Source organism: Sciurus carolinensis, chromosome 15 (assembly GCF_902686445.1).
Source record: "Sciurus carolinensis chromosome 15, mSciCar1.2, whole genome shotgun sequence".
NCBI classification, from domain to species: domain Eukaryota; kingdom Metazoa; phylum Chordata; class Mammalia; order Rodentia; family Sciuridae; genus Sciurus; species Sciurus carolinensis.
In genome coordinates, this window is record NC_062227.1 from 82,406,023 (window position 1) to 82,423,986 (window position 17,964).

General features: G+C 58.1%; 1 protein-coding gene across 1 annotated transcript in view; it reads left to right on the top strand.

The window, feature by feature from the left end:
• Positions 1-17,964, top strand: part of Nfatc1 (nuclear factor of activated T cells 1) — a 109,050-nt gene that overhangs the window by 8,651 nt on the left and 82,435 nt on the right. The window contains 1 exon segment of the mRNA XM_047526258.1: positions 5,047-6,148. Within this exon segment, the coding sequence (XP_047382214.1) occupies positions 5,047-6,148 (1,102 nt within the window).

Sequence of the window (17,964 nt, forward strand, 5' to 3'; positions counted from 1 at the left end):
CTCTTTCCAGTTCTATTTCTAGCTTCGTGTCCTGCATTTCAACCCCAGCAAAGGCTAAAGGGGATGTTCCTTACAATGAAAAAGAAGTCGTCTGCGATGGAGCAGAACTGGTGTGACCGGGAAGGAGCTGCTCCCGGCCACCGAGAGGGTGTGTCTTGTCAGAAGCTCCTGCATGGTGCAGTGTGGTGGAGGCGCCACCATCCTGGCCCTGTGCAGAACGGGAGTGTCCTGAACAAGGGCTCCTGTGAGCTGCATTTCACTGCTGAATCAGGACAGTGCCCCAGGTCGGGGTCCCGGCCATGGCATCCTGAGAGAAAGCACACAGCACACCTGCACTCTGTGGCTGCTCAGAGGCAATCTCATTTCATGGTGCTGAAATAACAGATTCTGCAGAAGGACACATGGGCCTTCAGATGGGCTGACTTGCTGAAGTGAGCAAGGCCATGGGAGCCAGCCAGCCTGGGAGCCCAGTGCACCCTCTGCGAGTGCCCTGCACTCATGGCAAGAGCACCTGGCATGGTGGTGTGTGCATGGAAGGGAAGCTGAGAGGAGTGGCCAGCATGAGTGAAGAGCAGGAGGGCAGAGTGGGCCTCAGAGGAAGACCACACTGGCATCGTGGCTTGTGATACTCCTTGTAATGCGAGAGACACTTGGAATGTGTGCCCAGTCTGTGCTCAGGATGGGGTTTTCTTCTGTGCTCACCAGCAATGCAGGTTACAGAGCCCCTTCAGCGACTGGCAGGTTCCTGGATATGGCAGCATCTGGCAGCCGAGTTCTTTAGTGGTGTCTGACTTGACAGCAGTCAGTCAGATTGTTTCAGAAGCCTTAAGAAAGTCGCTGTAATCCAGGTGCTGTGTTGCACACCTGTAATCCCAGTGGCTTGGGAGGTTGAGGCAGTAGGATCATGAGTTCAAAGCCAGCCTCAGCAAAAATGAGGTGCTAAGCAACTCAGTGAGACCTGTCTCTAAATACAATATAAAATAGTATTGGGATGTGGCTCAGTGGTCGAGTGCCCCTGAGTTCAGTCCCTGGTACCAAAAAAGAGAAAGTTGCTGGAAATTCTCCGACTGCTGACTGTCCTGGCAAGGTGAAGGAATGCAGCTTTGGACAAGACGGGAGGGAATTCACGGGGAGCGGGCCCCAGACAGGTTGCAGGAGCACGGGCGCTGGAACCTTCACCCTGTTATTGGAGTACTTTGGTCTGAGTGGAGACCCCCTTTGGGCTATCCTGGGCCTGTGGGCACTGCTGCACAGCCAGTCCCTGTCTCATTTCCGTCTCCCATATAGCCAAGGGCCTTCCCACAAAACCCTTCCTCCTGTAGCCCTGGGAGGACCAGAGAGGCCATGCTCGCAGCCTACCCTGTCCTGCCATTTCCTCTGGAACTTTCCTGTGATCCTCTTGCCATCTCCCTGACCCTGTGTAGCCCAAGCTGGCCCTGTCACTGGAGGTCGGTGGAGAGGGGCCGGGTCCTGTGGGAGGGTGGCCCAGGGTTTGCTCTGCTTCTTGTTGGGCGTTTCTGAGAAGTCTTCCAAATCACCTTTCCCCAAATGCAGCTCAGCTGAGGGGTTGCTTCTCTGTAGCAAGCAGTGATCTTTCACTAGGAAGCTGTGCCCCGATCAGCTGCACCTGGCCTCCCGAGGCCGCGGCAGCCAGAGTACGTGCAGCACTGTCCTGCAGAGCCACCCACCGTGTGGGGGCCTGTGGGCCTTGGAGGGGGCTCTGCAAAGCACACGCAGTGTCTCCCACCACCCTCCTGCTTCCCACTTCCTCGTCCTCCGGGGTTGGGTTTGCGTGAGATGAAAATTCATCCTTCCTTGAATGTTAGGGTATCCTCATGCCTCAAAGCAGATGGTCTTGCACAGACAGGTGGCTGTGTGCTGGTGTCCATTCCTACATGTCCCCTCTGCTGGCCTGGGGCCAGCACAGGCCTCTTTCGCCTGGTGGGGTGTGGATCCACACTCCAAGGATGTGCGCCCCGGGGCTGTGTGTCCAGCGGTGGGTGCAGTGGGCTGAGCAGTGTCCTGGGGTTCGCCTCCTCTGCGCCTGAGTCCAGCCCACCCTGTGGTGTGAGGGGCTCCAGAGTTGTGACCAGGCCCCTGGATGCTGAGGAACAGACCACAGATGGAGGCTCCTGGCTCTTCCTCAGGGCCCTGGGGCCAGAGCTCCTGTGGCCAGGCACCAGGTGTGGGTGGGTGTTAGCCTGTGTGTCTGGAGACCTGGGAGATGACCAGAAGGACCTGCAGGGTGGGCATGTGCTAAGTTACATAGTGATCAGTGAGAGCCGTGTGTCAGGCGCCGCGGGGTTGGGGGAGACCTCTGAGCAGACGCTCATGGGTAGGGCGAGCCCCACGGCTGTCCCGGAAGGAAGGGAGCAGACGCGATCTACCTTATAACTGACTTGGGGACATACCTACTGTAGTAAAATGTTTGTTGAAGTCTCAAAATCTTACCTCACAAGTACACGATTCTGCCCTCCCATCATCGATATCCTGCCTGTGACTTCAGTCAGTGCTGCCTGGCAGAGGGCGTTCCACACAGCCCATCCCTCTGTCCACCTCTGGTCAAGGCTCTCACCTGGAGACAGACTCTCCTGTCCCCACCCGGGCTGTGTGCCGAGTGTGCTGTCCAAGTGGAAGTTCAGTGTGGGATGTGGGCCAGCGTCAGGAAGGCTCTGAGGAGCGCCTTGCCCTGCGCCTGTCACCTGTGTGTGACAGCAGAGTGCCATGTTGGCGACCATGGACCATCACCTTTTTTCCTCCTTGGGTTGTATCTTTAGACATCTGTTGGTGCCTGGGATGCTGCTCCTGTGGCAGAGGCGTGGGCCCGGTGCTGGAGGGAGACCGACCCCAGCCGGCCTGCTCCTCCTGGCTCCGGCTTCCCAGCAGAGCCTGCCTGGACCCACCGCACTGGGCCCCTGTGGGCCAGCGCCTTGCCGAGCAGCAGGTCCCTGCTGTCCCCAGGGTTCTTCCTCCGGGCTGTGCATGGTGGGCGTGGGGTCAGCCCATCTGCCGCCCTGACCCCAGGACCCCAGAAGCAGCGACTGGCTGATGCCACCTCTTCCTCAGGGCTCTGACTTTTTCTCCAGGAAGTGGTTTTCAGGGTGATTTTTTAAGAGACTGAAGTCTAATTTTTAACATTAAAGTCTGGCTTCCTGTTTTCTTGAGGGCTGGCGTTATGATTGGGAGTGGGGCTTACAGGTGGCAAGGACTGGCTGCAGCCCTTCAGCCCTAGCTGGAGGGGCCAGCCCCGCACAGAAGCACAGCCCTGCCTTCAGTGCTTCTGATTGCCTCTGTACGTTCTGCTGCCTTCTCTCGTCACAGCTCTGGAGTCTCCAGAAGTCAACTGGGACCACCTCTCTGGGGTGAGGGGTGGCATATCTGTTCACCAAGCTGCTGAGTGGGGCCCGAGTTCACCTTCGGGAAGAAAAGCCACCTTGGGAAGAGCGAGGGCGTTTCTGTCCACAGGATTTTCAGTTGATTAAAGAACTTCTGATCGTGAGGGTTATAAAAGATTGGGTTGTAGACAGGGTGGTTGGGTGGCTGTTTGGGGAAGAAAACAGTAATAGAAACAGAATTCCAGCTATGCTGGGTGCTAGGCCCGTTGTGTTAGGCAATAAAAATTGATCTGGATTGGTGCTGTGAGCCCCCTGGTTCCTGGGGCTCATCCTTGCTAGCTTCTGACCCCCAGGTCAAAGTGCAGAGCCACCTTAAATACAATACCTTCCCGCTTGATTGGGAGGCGGAGCTAGAATGTCCCTGGACTGCTTTCTGTTATTTAAAGACTTGGGATGCTTATCTCCAGACAGTTAATGACCTTGCTCCAAGGTGCTGTGAGAGGCCTCTCAAGTCAGGAACCCAGAAGGAAAGCTTTTCTCTTAAACCACTAATTACAATAATAATGATTTCTAGAAATTATTTTGAGGTGTAATTAACAATTAATGATTCTTAAATCTAGCTGTGTATCAGAATCATCTGTTTTGTTTTAAAAAATTGGATTCTTAGGACACAAGCCAGCCTCAGACATCTATGAGAGGGACTCCAGAATCCATGTTTTCATCTAATCCTTGAGGTGTTTTCTTTGCAGCTGATGATTAAGTACCTTGGTAGCAATCATCCTATCAAAATGTTTAAATGTTTAGGTTCCTGTATCTAAAACACATCTCTCTTTATACCTACCCCCTACATTATCCATTCGTCATCTGCCTCCATCCATCTACCTACCCATCCCTGGAACCCCCCATCCATTCATCCATCCACTATCCATTATCCATGCACCCATCCACCCACTCATTCACCCACTCACCCATCCATCCACCCACTCACCCATCCATCCATCCATCCATTGTCCATCTAGTACCCAATCATCCATCTGTCAGCCTTCCATCATTCATGCTTCTGCTCGCCCACTCTTCCCTCCATCATACTTCCATACATACATACATTCACATCGGTCTGTCACCACCCATCCATCCATCCATCCATCCATACATACATACATACATCCACCCATGAAGCAAATCTAACACCTTTTTTTTTAATGTGTCAGCATACTAGTCTCTGAAGACAGTGTAAACCAGAGATTCCAGGGCAGGTGAAAGTTCTGCCACCACAAAACTTGTTTTCTACTGGTTGAGGAGAGGATGGGAGAGAGAAGCAAATAAAGACACACACTGCTGGACTGTGGTGTGTATTGAGGAGAAAACTGAACCAGAGAAGGTGGCACAGGTGTTGGGCTAGGGTTTGGACTCAAGGAAGAATGGCTGGGGTGCAGGTTTTGTGTGAATTGCAGAAGACAGTAGAGGTGGGCTCACAGGACCTTGCTGACCGGGATAGACCGGACTGAGTCAGGTGGGAGGCCTGGACCACAGGACATCAGTCATGCCTTCAGAGACCCACTTCCTGGGGATGAAGGACCACCACCTGTCTCTTCCTCTGTGGCTGGGAAGCTGGGTTGTGGGGCCCTGCTGCTGGATCCTGGGCTACAGAGAGTGGGGTCCGTGCTTCCTGCTGGCCAGCCCCTCAGCCTTCTTGTCTCTTTCCTTCCAGAACACTACAGTTATGCGCCCTCCGGGGTCAGCTCTGCTCTGCCACTCCCCGCGGCACACGCCTCCTTGGCAGCCCCGTGCCACGACCTCCAGACATCCACTCCTGGCATTTCAGCCGTTCCTTCAGCTGGGCACCCCTCGGGGTATGGAGGGGCCGTGGACAGCGGGCCCGCAGGGTACTTTCTGTCTTCTAGCAACACCCGGCCCAATGGGGCCCCGACTCTGGAGAGCCCTCGCATCGAGATCACCTCATACCTCGGCCTGCACCATGGCAGCAGCCAGTTTTTCCATGACGTGGAGGTGGAGGACGTGCTTCCCAGCTGCAAGCGGTCGCCATCCACGGCCACCCTGAACCTGCCCAGCCTGGAGGCCTACAGAGACCCCTCGTGCCTGAGCCCAGCCAGCAGCCTGTCCTCCCGGAGCTGCAACTCCGAGGCCTCGTCTTTCGAGTCCAACTACTCGTACCCGTACGCGTCACCGCAGACGTCCCCCTGGCAGTCGCCCTGTGTGTCCCCCAAGACGACGGATCCTGAGGAAGGCTTTCCCCGGGGCCTGGGCGCCTGCCACCTGCTGGGCTCCCCCCGGCACTCCCCGTCCACCTCGCCACGGACCAGTGTCACCGAAGAGAGCTGGCTGGGCGCCCGCGGCTCCCGGCCCACGTCGCCCTGCAACAAGCGCAAGTACAGCCTCAACGGCCGGCAGCCCTCCTGCTCCCCGCACCACTCGCCCACGCCATCCCCGCATGGCTCCCCGCGGGTCAGCGTGACCGAGGACACCTGGCTCGGCAACTCCACCCAGTACACCAGCTCGGCCATCGTGGCGGCCATCAACGCCCTGACCACCGACAGCAGCCTGGACTTGGGTGAGGGAGTCCCCATCAAGTCCCGCAAGACCACCCTGGAGCATCTGCCCTCGGTGGCACTCAAGGTGGAGCCCGCTGGGGAGGAGCTGGGGGCCACCCCGCCCACCTCCGACCTGCCGCCCGAGGAGTTCACCTTCCAGCCCCTGCGGAAGGGCCCCTTCTGTGAGCAGTACCTGTCGGTGCCACAGCCCCCCTACCAGTGGGCCAAGCCCAAGTCGCTGACCCCTGCAACCTATGTGAGGTGAGTGGCAGCAGGGGCAGGGTGGACGCCTCTGCTCACAGGCAGGAAGGCTGGCGCCAGGCTGGGGTGCCCGGGCCTCTGGAGTCAGTTGGCCTCGACCCCCTGGTGCCTCCCTGCACCTCCCCCTGCCTACTCTGTGCAGTGGGGTGCTCCCAGCCTGTCCCCAGGTTCCCCTTTCCACAGGATGTCTGTGGGATTGGGCCTGCCCCACGGCCTCATGTGACTTGGTCATTTGCAAAGGCCCTGCTTTTGTTGGGGTCAGACAGGACCAGGGCAGGGGGAGACGTTCTGGGGACACGGTTCTGCCCATACCAACCTGGCCAGCACACGTGCACAGCGTGTTTCCACTGAAGCACCTCAGCACGGCCTGCCTGCCTGCTGCTCACCCACTTCCTCTCTCCCCCTTGGTTGCTGTCGCTGCTGGGTGCAGATGGGACCTTGCTCAACAATCCCCAGAGCAGCCTCCTTGCCAGTGTTGTGAACAACACAGCCGCCTCCTCCCCGGAGGCAGCTCCGCTGACTGGCAGACTGGCAACAGGGAGCCCAAGTGTGTTCCCAACTCTGCCTCGAGTTGCTGGTTTTTCTCTCTAGCTGGGTGCGGGCTCCCTGGGGCCCACTCAACCGGCTCAGCTCTCTTATTTTTAACCGAACAGCTTTCCCGACAGGTGGGCTGCTCATGCCCCTGGCAGGGTGCTTTTGACTCCAGCAGTTTTATCTAAGGCACAAAAACATTGCTCAGACCAGGGAGGACCAGGCATCTGACGTCAGGGCTGGAGCCGTGTCCCCAGGCAGAGGACTGTGACTCCCAGGGGCCCTGCATGCAGCCCGGGGCTGCCCGGGCCCCGTCCTTCTGCTTTTCCCTGTTGCCTCTCGGTCAGGGACCTGAGGAAGGCCTGGGGCAGGACAGACTCGCCCTCAGCCGTGTGTGCCCTGTGGTAGGTGCCCAGGGAGGCCGCTGGCACAAAGCCCTTGCTCCTGGGCCCTGCCTCCCACCGAGCAGCCACAGGCCGGGTCCAGAGAGAGCCGCAGGGCATGGCAAGGTGCTGGGCTGGGGATGGCTCTGCTGAGGCTTTCAAGAGTTCGTGGCAAAGCAAGGGGTGTGAGGCTGGTGACCACCGAGAGCCGGCCGGGCACCCGCGCCCATGCAGGAGGGCTGCAGGCTGGCTGGCGAGAGTTCTCGTGCTCCTGGCCTTCTTGACTGGCACCAGCTCCTGGCCGTCTGTCTCCACGTCTCTCTTCGGTCCTGGGAGCTTTAAAGGGCTACTAAGCCAGCATTTTCATCAAAATGAGTGTCTTGGGATCAAGGGCTAATTCGTAAAATGGGGAATCTGAAAACTTCACGGGGAGGCATTTAGGAAAAAAAGAACTACCAATGCCCATTGCACTCTCTTACAGCTTTGGTGAACTGGAAAGGAGACTTTTAACTCAAGCAGTCTATGCTCATTATGGTCTGCATCTCAGACGGTGAGAGGCACTATCTAGCCTCACAGTGGACTTGTGAACTCTCAGGATCAAGGGAAGAGGAATGTGACTGTGACCCTAGGCATGAGGAACCTTAGGGAGTTGTGAAAGTGAATTCAGGCAAGCCTGCTTGCCAGCGTGCTGGGCTGCCATTGCCAGGCACCCAGGGGGGGACCAGGTGACTCTCATAAAGGAACCTCCTCCTCACAGCACTGGGGCTGGAGAAAGTCAAGGGGTCTCAGGGCTGGCTTGTCAGCAGTCCACTCTCTGGCTTGCAGATGCCACTGTCTCCTGGTGTCCTTATGTGGTTGTCCCTCTGCATGTCTGTGTCTAGTGTCCCCCTTCTTATGACACCAGTCTGTTGAATCAAAGTTCACCCTGGTGACCTCCTTTTAACTTGGTCACCTCTTTAAAGGCTCGTCTCTAAATGCAGCCACATTCTGAGCTGCTGGGCATTAGGACTACCGCGTAGGCATTTGGAGGACACAGGTCAGCCCCTGGCTGCCTGACTCACTATCCCAGGGAGACGCTTGGATTCTTAGCGGCAGTGTCCTCGGCAGCTCTGGCATTCTGGCGGCTGGCGGTCCACCACCTGCCTGTCCAGACCTACCTTGGGCTCAGCGTGGGGGAGCGTGGTTGCCCTTCCTTGCTCGACAGGTTGGCGGGGCGCTTGTGGCCACATGACCCCCATCTGTGTCTCTGTCACCGAGCTCCCCTGCCTGGCCGTGATGCTTGTGACATGCCTGGGGCTCAGTGCAAGCACACAGACGTGGAAGGCACCAGACTCTCCAAGGGCATTGGTTCTCACCTCTTCCCACTCTTTCCGTTCCACCCCAAAATATGTTTCCTGGACCCTGCAATGTTTCCCTAGGCCTGGCAATTGCTGTTGTGGGGCAGCTGGAGGCCACAGGAGAGATGGGACGTAAAGGTACTTGATCAGCAATAGGGAGCACCAGCCTCCCTGCCCTGCGAGTGCTCAGTAGCTGCGCACGCTGTGCAGGGAGTGTGGCTGGATGGCAGTGCATGCTGTGCCCTCGCTCCTCTGCAGGTGTGGGGAGAAAATCCTCCCACGTGACCCCTTCCTGATCTGGGAAACTAACAAGAATATTTGGAAGAATTTCATGGTTTATAATTTAGCTGAATGTTGCTAAAACTTGAGAAACTAGCCCAGAAAGCAGGGGTGACTTGCTCCAGCCTCTGCTTCCTGTGAAAACTGAGAGCTGTGGTCTCTATCCCAGTATCAGACGCAGGCCAGGCATCCTCTAGGAAGGGCAGGGTTTCCCGCTGCCCTGCTGTTCCAGGGGTGAACCCGGCACAATGGTGAGCTTCCCTGGAGCCAGGGGACTTCCCACGAAGCACTGAGTGCAGGTGGGCTGTCCTGGGCAGCAGCACTGGGAGGGGACATCAGGCACCTGTCCTTGACCGAGAAGGTCCTGCGTCTGAACACCTTGACAGAGATGCCAACTTACATTTAGGTATTTCCAAACATGGTTTTCAGATGGTTCCTCACAGGAATATCTGTATGTACCTAAAGGGACTGAAGTTCGCGACCACCTGTCCATCTTGCCATCCGGTCACCACACAGTGTCAGTGTCTGACTCCGCTGTGCGTGTCTCAGCCCCTGGTGTCTGGGAAGAGGAGAGCTGCTGAGGAGATCCTGTGAAAAGGGCTGACTCTGGGAAGGCAGAGGCGTTTTCCCTGCGTGGGTTTGCAACCCGCAGCCCATCGGCTGAGTCGAATTCCTGTGCCGAGCCTTGCTCTGTCAAAGGCATGGGGCTTCCAAGGCAGGGCAGGCGGAGTGAGCAGCTTTCTCTCAGCCTGTCAGGTTCCCACAGTGCAGCTCCACTCAGTGAGCGCCCGTCTTTGCTTCCTTGGATTTGGGCTGCCTGTTGGCAGTCTCGGTGAGATCAGTAGCTTTGATGCTGTGCATCGTGTGAATTGCAGGTCTAATGAAACCCCTCGTGCATTCTAGAAATTATCTGTGCTTCTCCTCGTTTGTAAAAGATTAGATTAGCCTGCAGATGGGTGACTTTCTCCAAACATAAGCCCCTAGCCGTCTCAGGGGTTTCTGCAGAAACAGGATAACTACTTTACTTCTGCAGCCCTGGAGCTCCTGCAGGCCTGCAGAGGGTAGGTGTTGGAGGAGGCGAGGCTCCTGTGGGTTCCCAGACCCTGGCGTGAGGGGCCCGTCTCCAGGCCTTGGTGGCCAGCCAGACTGTCGGGCTGTGATGTCTGAGGAGAAGGTGACACGTCCCCAGGCTGTAGTGGCCCTTGGGAGGCTGCAGCACTGGAGGCCTTCCTGGCAGCCTGAGGAACCTGGTGTTCCTGGGCACTGCAGGGCGGGCAGGGGCTCTTTCCCCGACTGTGGGAAGAGTGCCCCCACTACTACATCCACCCCTCCCAGTGCTCTGCATGTCAGACCCTGTCAGGTCTCTGCACAGCTGCCTTCCACCAAGGGGATCAAGGACAGGGTCGGGGCCCTTTGTGGGTCCCCAGCTAATAACTCCTAGAACTGAATGTGTGCCTGAGGTGAGCTGACTGCTGTGCCCCAGACACCATCTCTGGGAATCCCTGACTCCTCCAAGGCCAGTGGGGATGGCTTCATCACCAGCCGTGGGAGGCTGTGGGCAGTGGAGGGGGAGGGGACCACAGCAGGGGGCCCAGCAGGGAGCAGCCCCCCTGGAAAAGGGGCCCTCCAGTGCTTCTGCAGGACAGGGCAGGCGTGCAGCACAGGGAGCTGCATGTGGAGCCACCTGGAGTGTTCCTGAGGCCAGCAAGTGAGGCGCTCAGCTCACTCCTGCCTCCTGGCCTGCGTGGGCAGGGCCTCCCCCAGGGGCTGACGGTGGATGTGAGTTGAGTGCAGTGCCGACTACTGTCTGGAGCAGTAGCCTGACGTGTCCGCTAAGAGGCTGTGCCTGCTGCCCCCTGGCTTCTCTCCCGTGTCTCTGAGGAGAAAGAGGACTTCCAGAGAGGGCCAGAGAGGGCGGGCAATCCCATCGTTTAGCTTTGTGTTCCCCAAGCCCAGCATGGAGGCCTGCAGTCCCGCTAGCCTCAGAATAATCCAGGAGCCATGCTTGTGCTCAGGAGGGCTGAGCTGGTCCTACCCACCCCAGGCACGTGGAGGCCCAGTTCTGAGATTTCCCAAACTCTGAGAGCCCCTGCCTGGAAGGAAGTGTCCACACTGTGTGCACCAGTGACCACGGGCAGACTGCGGCAGATGGGACCTGCAGCCAGTGCCTGTGGGGACACTGACTAAGGTGGACACTGCTGTGACCTCTGAACCCAGGCTATCAGAGGCCCAGCAATGGGCCTGTCTCCGTGTTTCTTGGGGCCTGGAGGAAAGGGGTTCCATCTACCATGGTGGACTTGCCTTTTGGTGACCTCTTCTAAAATATCTCCTGGAAGCTGTGGTTCAACACACAGGTGTTGTCAGCTGTTGAGAGTGGTTGGAGAAGCTGCACTGGGGGTGGGTGTTTCCTCTGGATTGCAGAGCTAATCTGCCTGCCCTGCGCTGCCTTCTGGATTCCCATCCACGTGGAGCTGTGACATACCGTTTCCCAAGAGGGGACATGTGGGGAGAGAGAGGAGGGACTTTGCCCTCACCATCTCTTCTTGCCTGATCTAAGCTACCACTGGGACTTGTGAGTCAGACCCGGTTTGGCTGTGCGGGTGAGGGCTCCGGTGCTGTTGGAAGAGCATGCTTCTCCCTCCCTGGGATGCAGAGATCATGCGTGTGTGCATTCCTGGGAGGCAGTGGTGTCACCAGTGAGCCTGGAGATTTTAGGAGTGGCCAGGCTCCTTTCTGCTGCTTGCTAGTGGCATTTCAGAGGTGGCATTCCTGGGGTGGGTGTCCAGCTGTGCTCTCCTGCTGCTTCCAGAGTGAGGCGATTCACCCCAACCACCAGGACGAAGCTTGGGCAGACCTTGACTCACGTGGAAATGCCTGAGTCACCCAAGAGTTGTTTCCACGTGGGAGACGTGGCTGTTTCTGGAGCCCCGGGCATCAGCAGGCAGTGGCTGTCTGTGATGACCCTGTTTTTCCTGGAGCCAGAGCTCTGAGGGCCAGGGAGCCTCAGGCGGCCAGCAGCACTGCAGGCTCAGAAGGCCCTACTCCACAGTGGACAAGCTCACCATGGGCAGTGCACATGGGCCATCGCCCTCTGTCAGGGAGGGGACTGCAGCTCTGGACACGCCAGGCAACAGGGAAGAACCTGAAGCCGTGAGGCCTCCAGACGCACTCTGGCGGGGCATGGTGTGGCCTTGTGGTCGACGCCAGGCCTGAGGACCGGCATCCGACAGCAGCCTGGAGCTTGCAGCCTGGGAGGTGGGGTCCTGCTGACACTGGTGTGCTGTCAGGCATGGCGGCTCACGCTGGAGGGCAGGCAAGAGGTCAGAAGGAGAAGTGTGGGGAGTAGCATCGTTCTTATTTTTAGCCAGAATCAGGAAAAGGAGTCGGGCTGATGGCAGCTTTTGGCAGCATCGCCACGCAGAAGCTGCCGCGCAGTGGGTTCTGCGCCCACCCCTGCGGGGGCTGCCTCAGCTGGCTCCTGGCGCCTCTTGGCCAGAGGCGGGGGGCTCCCCCTCCAGCTGTCGGTCCTCTGTTTCAGCCGCGGCCAGAGCAGAGGCCAGGTCTCTGAGCATCTCCGCCTGGGTGGCAGTGTGCCCCACAGGTGGCTGGGGGCACGGCCCCTCCTGCGGCTCAGAGCGACACATCCTAAGCAGGGACACTGGTTTTAGACTTTGCTTACTGTTAGCAAACGCCCAGTTGCCCAGTTGCCCTGTGCCAGCTGAACGAGCGGAGTGGCCTTTGGGAGCCTGACAGGGCAGCCATGCCCCGCGGCTGAAGACCCAGGCGCTGGACCGTCTGCTGTGCCCGTCCTGCATTCACTTGTGCGGCGCTGAGTTTTGGTTCTTTGTTTTCATTCACTGCATTTGTTAGTTGTCCTTTTTTGTTTTTCATAAGCATCGCTCTGCAGAGGCCTGCGGTTTTTAACAGTGCATTTGCTGCCACTGCTGAGAGCAGACTGGGCCTGCGAAGGGCGCCGTGCGCGGTGGCCCGGGGCTGCCCCTCTGTCCGCCCACCCATTCACCCGTCCACTGTTGTCCTTTCTCTCCGCCTGGTGATCTGTAGCCTGAGGACTGGCACTGAGATAGGCAGGGCCTCTGTCTGAGCAGCCTGCTTCCTCCAGGGGATGAGGAGGAACCAGGCCTCTGCTGCGTGCTGTCCATTCTCTGGTACGTGAAGGCCCAAGAGTGAAGTTCCTTTCCTTCTGCACCACCTTCTACCCGGAGTGCAGCGAGTGTTTGGGAATCATTAGGGGCCCGGCTCCAGTCTTTTCAGTGGGCAGGTGAACTGATGTTGGTGGGTTTGGCTTGTGCAGTGGAGGAAACCCAGCAAGGGGCCCAGGTCTGCTGGGGACTCAACCTGGCTCCTGCCCCACTCTCCACCTGGCCCAGATGCAGGGCATCAGGTGAAATGGGCTCCTAGAGGCCACAGCTGCAGTGCGTGGAGCCCCTGGGGCACCTTGGTGTGTTTGGGAGAGGTGGGGGCGTAGAGCCAGAGGAACGTGAATTTTCCAAAGTGCTGAAAGAAGCTGCTTCTTGGAAGTTCTGCAGGCCGCGTTTGATGGGACCACGGAATGCAGCCAACTCTCTGAAATCCTGAATCTGTCATTTAGAACAAGGTTTGTCCACGGATGCCTGTTCCCTGTGTTCTGCAAGTTCTGATTTGTGGCTTTGGCTTGTTTGCATTCCTGAGCCAGGGGTGCACCTCCTCTCTGGTGCAGAGACTGCCCCTGCTCGCTCTGAGCTCGCGTTTGGACTCGCTGCTGCTGCCCGTGCAGCGGGTCCCTGCTCTTCCTCCCAGGCTGGAAACCACTGAACCACTAAAGGAGCAGGACAGGAGAGAGACATAGCAGAGCACCTGGCATCCTGGGTCATCCCCCGTGGGCCATGGTGGGTCCTGGGAGCCTGCACAGCTGCCATGTTGGGAGGCTGGCCAGGATCACCCAAGTCAAGAGGCAGAGGCAGCTGGAGGAGCCACCCCCCTACCTGCTGGTGGCAGGAGGGCCAGGACTGAGTCCCTCTCTCCTTCATTTCCACTGACGTCTCTCCTTTGGGTTCTTGTCTCCCAGTTCTGGGTTGGGAGGAGGGCTGTTTGGATCCCAGGCCTCAGACACAGGGCAGCTGGGGTGGGGAGCCTCCAGGGACACAGGACAGTGGCGAGCGGGAGGCCCAGGCCCCTCCTTCTGAGTGGAGATCCCGAGGTTTGAGATTTCCTGGTCAGCCACGCTGTGCCCCCTTCCCAGAGGGAAAGGTTTTGTTAGGGCCTGCCTTCTTGGGCTGTGGTCACAGCTGCAGGGACCCTGAGGCTGCCCCAAGGTGCTGTGTGGAAGTGGCCCTGTTCTCCATGCAGACCCCACCCAGCCGTCCCCCCAGCCCTGCCACCGAGGAGTCCTGTCAGAGACGACACTTGGATTGGTGTTGCCCACAGACCCCGCGCCATGAGTCGCTCCTCAGCAGCACGGTTTGTCCTGGGTGGGCTGTTTTCTTCTGTGTGCCTGGGGCCGACCTCCAAAAAACCCGGCCTCTCTTGGATGGGCTGGACTTCCTCAGGCAGAGCCCCTGTCAGAGGCTACACACAGCTCTGGACCTCTGACAGCAGGTTGCTGTGTGGTCCTGGGCTTGGCCTTGGAAAGATGGACAGATGGACGAGCCCATGAGGCCAGACACTGCTGAAGTGGCCAGGAGATGCACTGATAGCCTCCCCCCTTCTCTCTCTTTCTTTTTTTAAAATTAAGGGTGAAAACTCAAAACAGGCAATGGCTGCTGACCCTGAGAAAACGGACCCGGATGGAAGTCCTGACTTCCTCCCCCTGGCTTCCTTGCTCTTTCCTTTGGGCGGATCTTGCTTCTGCTGCCTTGGAGTCTGCAGCTCTGACTGTCCTAGGACCACCAGCTCACAAGTTGCTCTCACGCTTTTTTCTTAGAGAGGAGCACATAGGGGCTTCCACTCTTGGAAAACCCGGAACTGAGGGAATTCCTAGAACGGCTTCCCCAGGGCTTCCACAGAGCCTCTCATGCTCCCCCCACTCACACCAGGGAAGGGAGGCTTCCAGAGAGCAGGTGGCAGCAGCCTTGCTGGGGACGGACCGTGACGGCTCCAGTGCAGCAGGGTGGGGCCGGCATGCTCCGGAGCTGACGGCTGGAGACTTGGGAGGGTTTGTTTTGGTCATACGAGGCAGGTCCTTGGCTGTGGAGTGTCTCAACAGCACAGGTGTAAAGGAAGGCAGAGCCCTCCTAATGCCCGGGTCACTGAGCCCTGTCCTCCAGAACCCCTGCTGACCACGCTGCAGCCGCCACTTCCCTCGCGGGCGTTCTGCACGCACCCAGGGTCCAGCAGCCGCCGGCCTTGCTGCTCTGAGGCGAAGGGGGTCCTGTTTCTCTGCAGACATTTCAGTGAGTCTGTCTCAAAGGCAGGGACCTGTTTTTGGAGGCCGACGCGCCCCCTTCCCTGCAGTGACTCCTGCGGATAGCCCTCACTTCCCGGGCAGAGCTCGGGTCCCCATCTGTGGTTAGCAGGTGCTGGGCGGGGAGTGGGCCCCTGGCCACCCCCAGCAGGGTTGCGTGCTGTGTGCTCTGGCCCCGCTGCGCTACTTCCTGAAGAGGTTGTAGGGACACATTCCGCCCCACCAGACTTGCAGTGGCTTGTTGGGTGGCTCTTGGGTCCCTGTGTTCCCTGTGTCTCCTTTGAACGGTGCTGCTGGGAGCTGGCTCGGTTCTGTCTGGCAGAGTGGCCTGAGCATGTCTGGGGGTGGACGCCCCGTCCCTGGGACACCGTCTGTCCTGACAAGGGTCTAAGCGACTTCGTCTTGCACTAGGAGGTGGTGGTCCGCAGCACCAGCGCACAGACTGGGCCCTGTGCCGCGTGGCAGGTGGGCTACCCGCTCTGGATGGTAGAGTGGCTGCGACCCCTGCCCCTCCCCAGAGGCTTGGCTGCTAGGCCAGCGTGGGCGAGATGAGTGTGGACTCAGATGCCCTGGGCAGTGGCAGGTCGTCCTGGAGATGACCTCGAGTTCTGGGGCAGCAACACCTGTGTTGTTTCTTCCTGGGTTGACTTGCTCCTGGGCTCCAGGCTCTCCTGTGCTCGTGGAAGTGCAAGAACAGCGCTCAGAGTGGGGGCAAAGGGGCTTCCTCCCACAGGACCAGGCCCCAGAGCCCTTGGAGTGCTGGCAGGGGCTTGGCCTTGGTTCCCATGAGACGGGTGGGACCTGACGTCCCACCCAGCCTCTGTGAGGCTGGTGCTGACTGCGCTGTGCAGAAGGTCTGTGGGGGACCTCCTGGCCCCAGTGCCCTGGCTTCTCAGGTGCTCAGGCAGCGAGCAGTGCCAGCAGCGTGCCTAGCTGTGGGTGGGAACGGGGGCAGGAGGTCGCTGTGCTCTCTAGTCCCAGCCTGTCGTGGCCTCTGTCCTGTGAACTGTGTGCTTAGACGGTCCTCCCCATGCTTCTCCCCAGGGGGCCAAGAGTCCGCGGGAGACAGGCTTTCTCCAGAGAGGCGGGTCTCAGCAGAGCAGTGGTCAGGTTGAGAGCGAGGGCTCCTGCCTGCACTGCACCCCACAGCAGTGCCCTGGAAGGTGTGACTCAGGGGTCTCAGGAGCCCCGCTCAGCATGCCCACCCCCAGCGCGGAGGCCCTTAGCTCCTCACTGGGAACAGGAAAGCTTGAGGCCACACTGCTTTGCCAGCCCAAGGACTTCAGGACTCACAGAATTGAGGAAAAATTGCTTGCAAAAACTGTTCACTTACAGTTCTGCACGTGTGTTTTATCACTGTGTTGTGTCTTATGAGGTCTGACCATCGCGTGAGGTTTACGAGGCCTACATCCCGCCTGTCTAGTCATGCTATTGTGCCTCATAAGTGACTGTTCTGAGGAAGCCAGAGAATGGTAACAGACACTTGTCACTCCTGGTGGCAGTGGCTACCTCCCCATATGGCCCATCCACTGCCTCTGGACAGCCAGCCTCTGCTGGAGTGGAGGCCAGCCTCCAGCCTGTGGGAAGTGGCGTCTTGAGTAGGTGCAGGAAGGAAATCGAGTGGACACTTAGAGCCCAGGTATCTCCAGGACTTACTCCTGGGGAGCAGAAGCGTCTGTCTCACTCGTGTCTGTGATTCGTGCACTGCAGCAGGTTTTCAGTTTTGCACGTGTTTAAGTACAGTACGAAGAGGTGGGCAGCAGCACAGGACGCCCCTTCAGGGGCAGTGTCGGCAAAGATTCAGGCACATGGGACCCCTGTGGCGAGGGGTGTGGCTTCGTGACTCCTGCAGGGAACCGGCTGCATCAGGAGCCTTGGGCTCAGAGTCTCTCCCTGATCTAATGATGCAGATATTCACTGCTGTGTGTAACAGCAAAGCCCTGGGAACGACCCAAGGTTCAACATAGAGCAGTGACCACTATAAGAAGGAACGAGTACTACCGATAACTTGTGAATCATGTTCACTTAATGATGCTGTTTTCATCAAAATGCCAAAATGCTCACAAAGTGATCTTTCTTTGAAAAAAGAAAAGCCAGGTACAAAGCAGCATGTGCTGTCTTGTGAAAATAGAAGCATCTCTGTTTTGTAGACATACGTATCTCCATCCCGCTGCAGTAGTGGCTCCAGGTGACAGTGTGGCCGGTGGCCTTGCGTGCCTGTGGGGAACCTCAGGTGTCTCCCTCGGCACGGATCCAGGGGCCTCAGCACGTGTTCAGCATTCAGTGTGACTTTTTAAAAGAGCAAATTAAGTCGAAGGTGAGTTTGAGGTTTACAGCTATGATACATCCTGAGCTCAGGCCTCAGCAGTGCTGGCCGTGCTGGCCAGAGTCCTGGTGGTGCAGAGTTGGGCCCCATCACACCCCAGGAGGGCAGCAGATGGGTGGCTGCCCACCTCTCTCCTCTCCAGTCTCGGGTTTGTGTTTTTTGTTTGCTTTTGGTGAGCTGCCAAATACATGCTGAAAATTTCCAACCCAAACCAACAACTTTAATTGTCTGTATTACAATATTTATTTTGTAAACCATTCTTACTATAAGCCGTGCACACACTGTGGTGTAAATCTGCAAATGACTCAAGAGCAGACTGTTCACACAAAATAGGTGGGGAAGTTCAGACTGCTGCGCCTCTAGGAGGCCCGTCTTTTCCAGGGAAACCTGGGGCACCCTCCTGCCTCCTGCCCTGCGCTCCCTCTCCTTGCCCCTCCCTCTGTCCGTCTCTCCCTCTCTCTCTCTGTCTCTCTCTTTCTCTGTCTCTCTCTCTTTCCCCCTCTCTCCCTCTCTCTCTCTGTCTCTTTCTCTGTCTCTCTCTCTTTCCCCCTCTCTCTCTC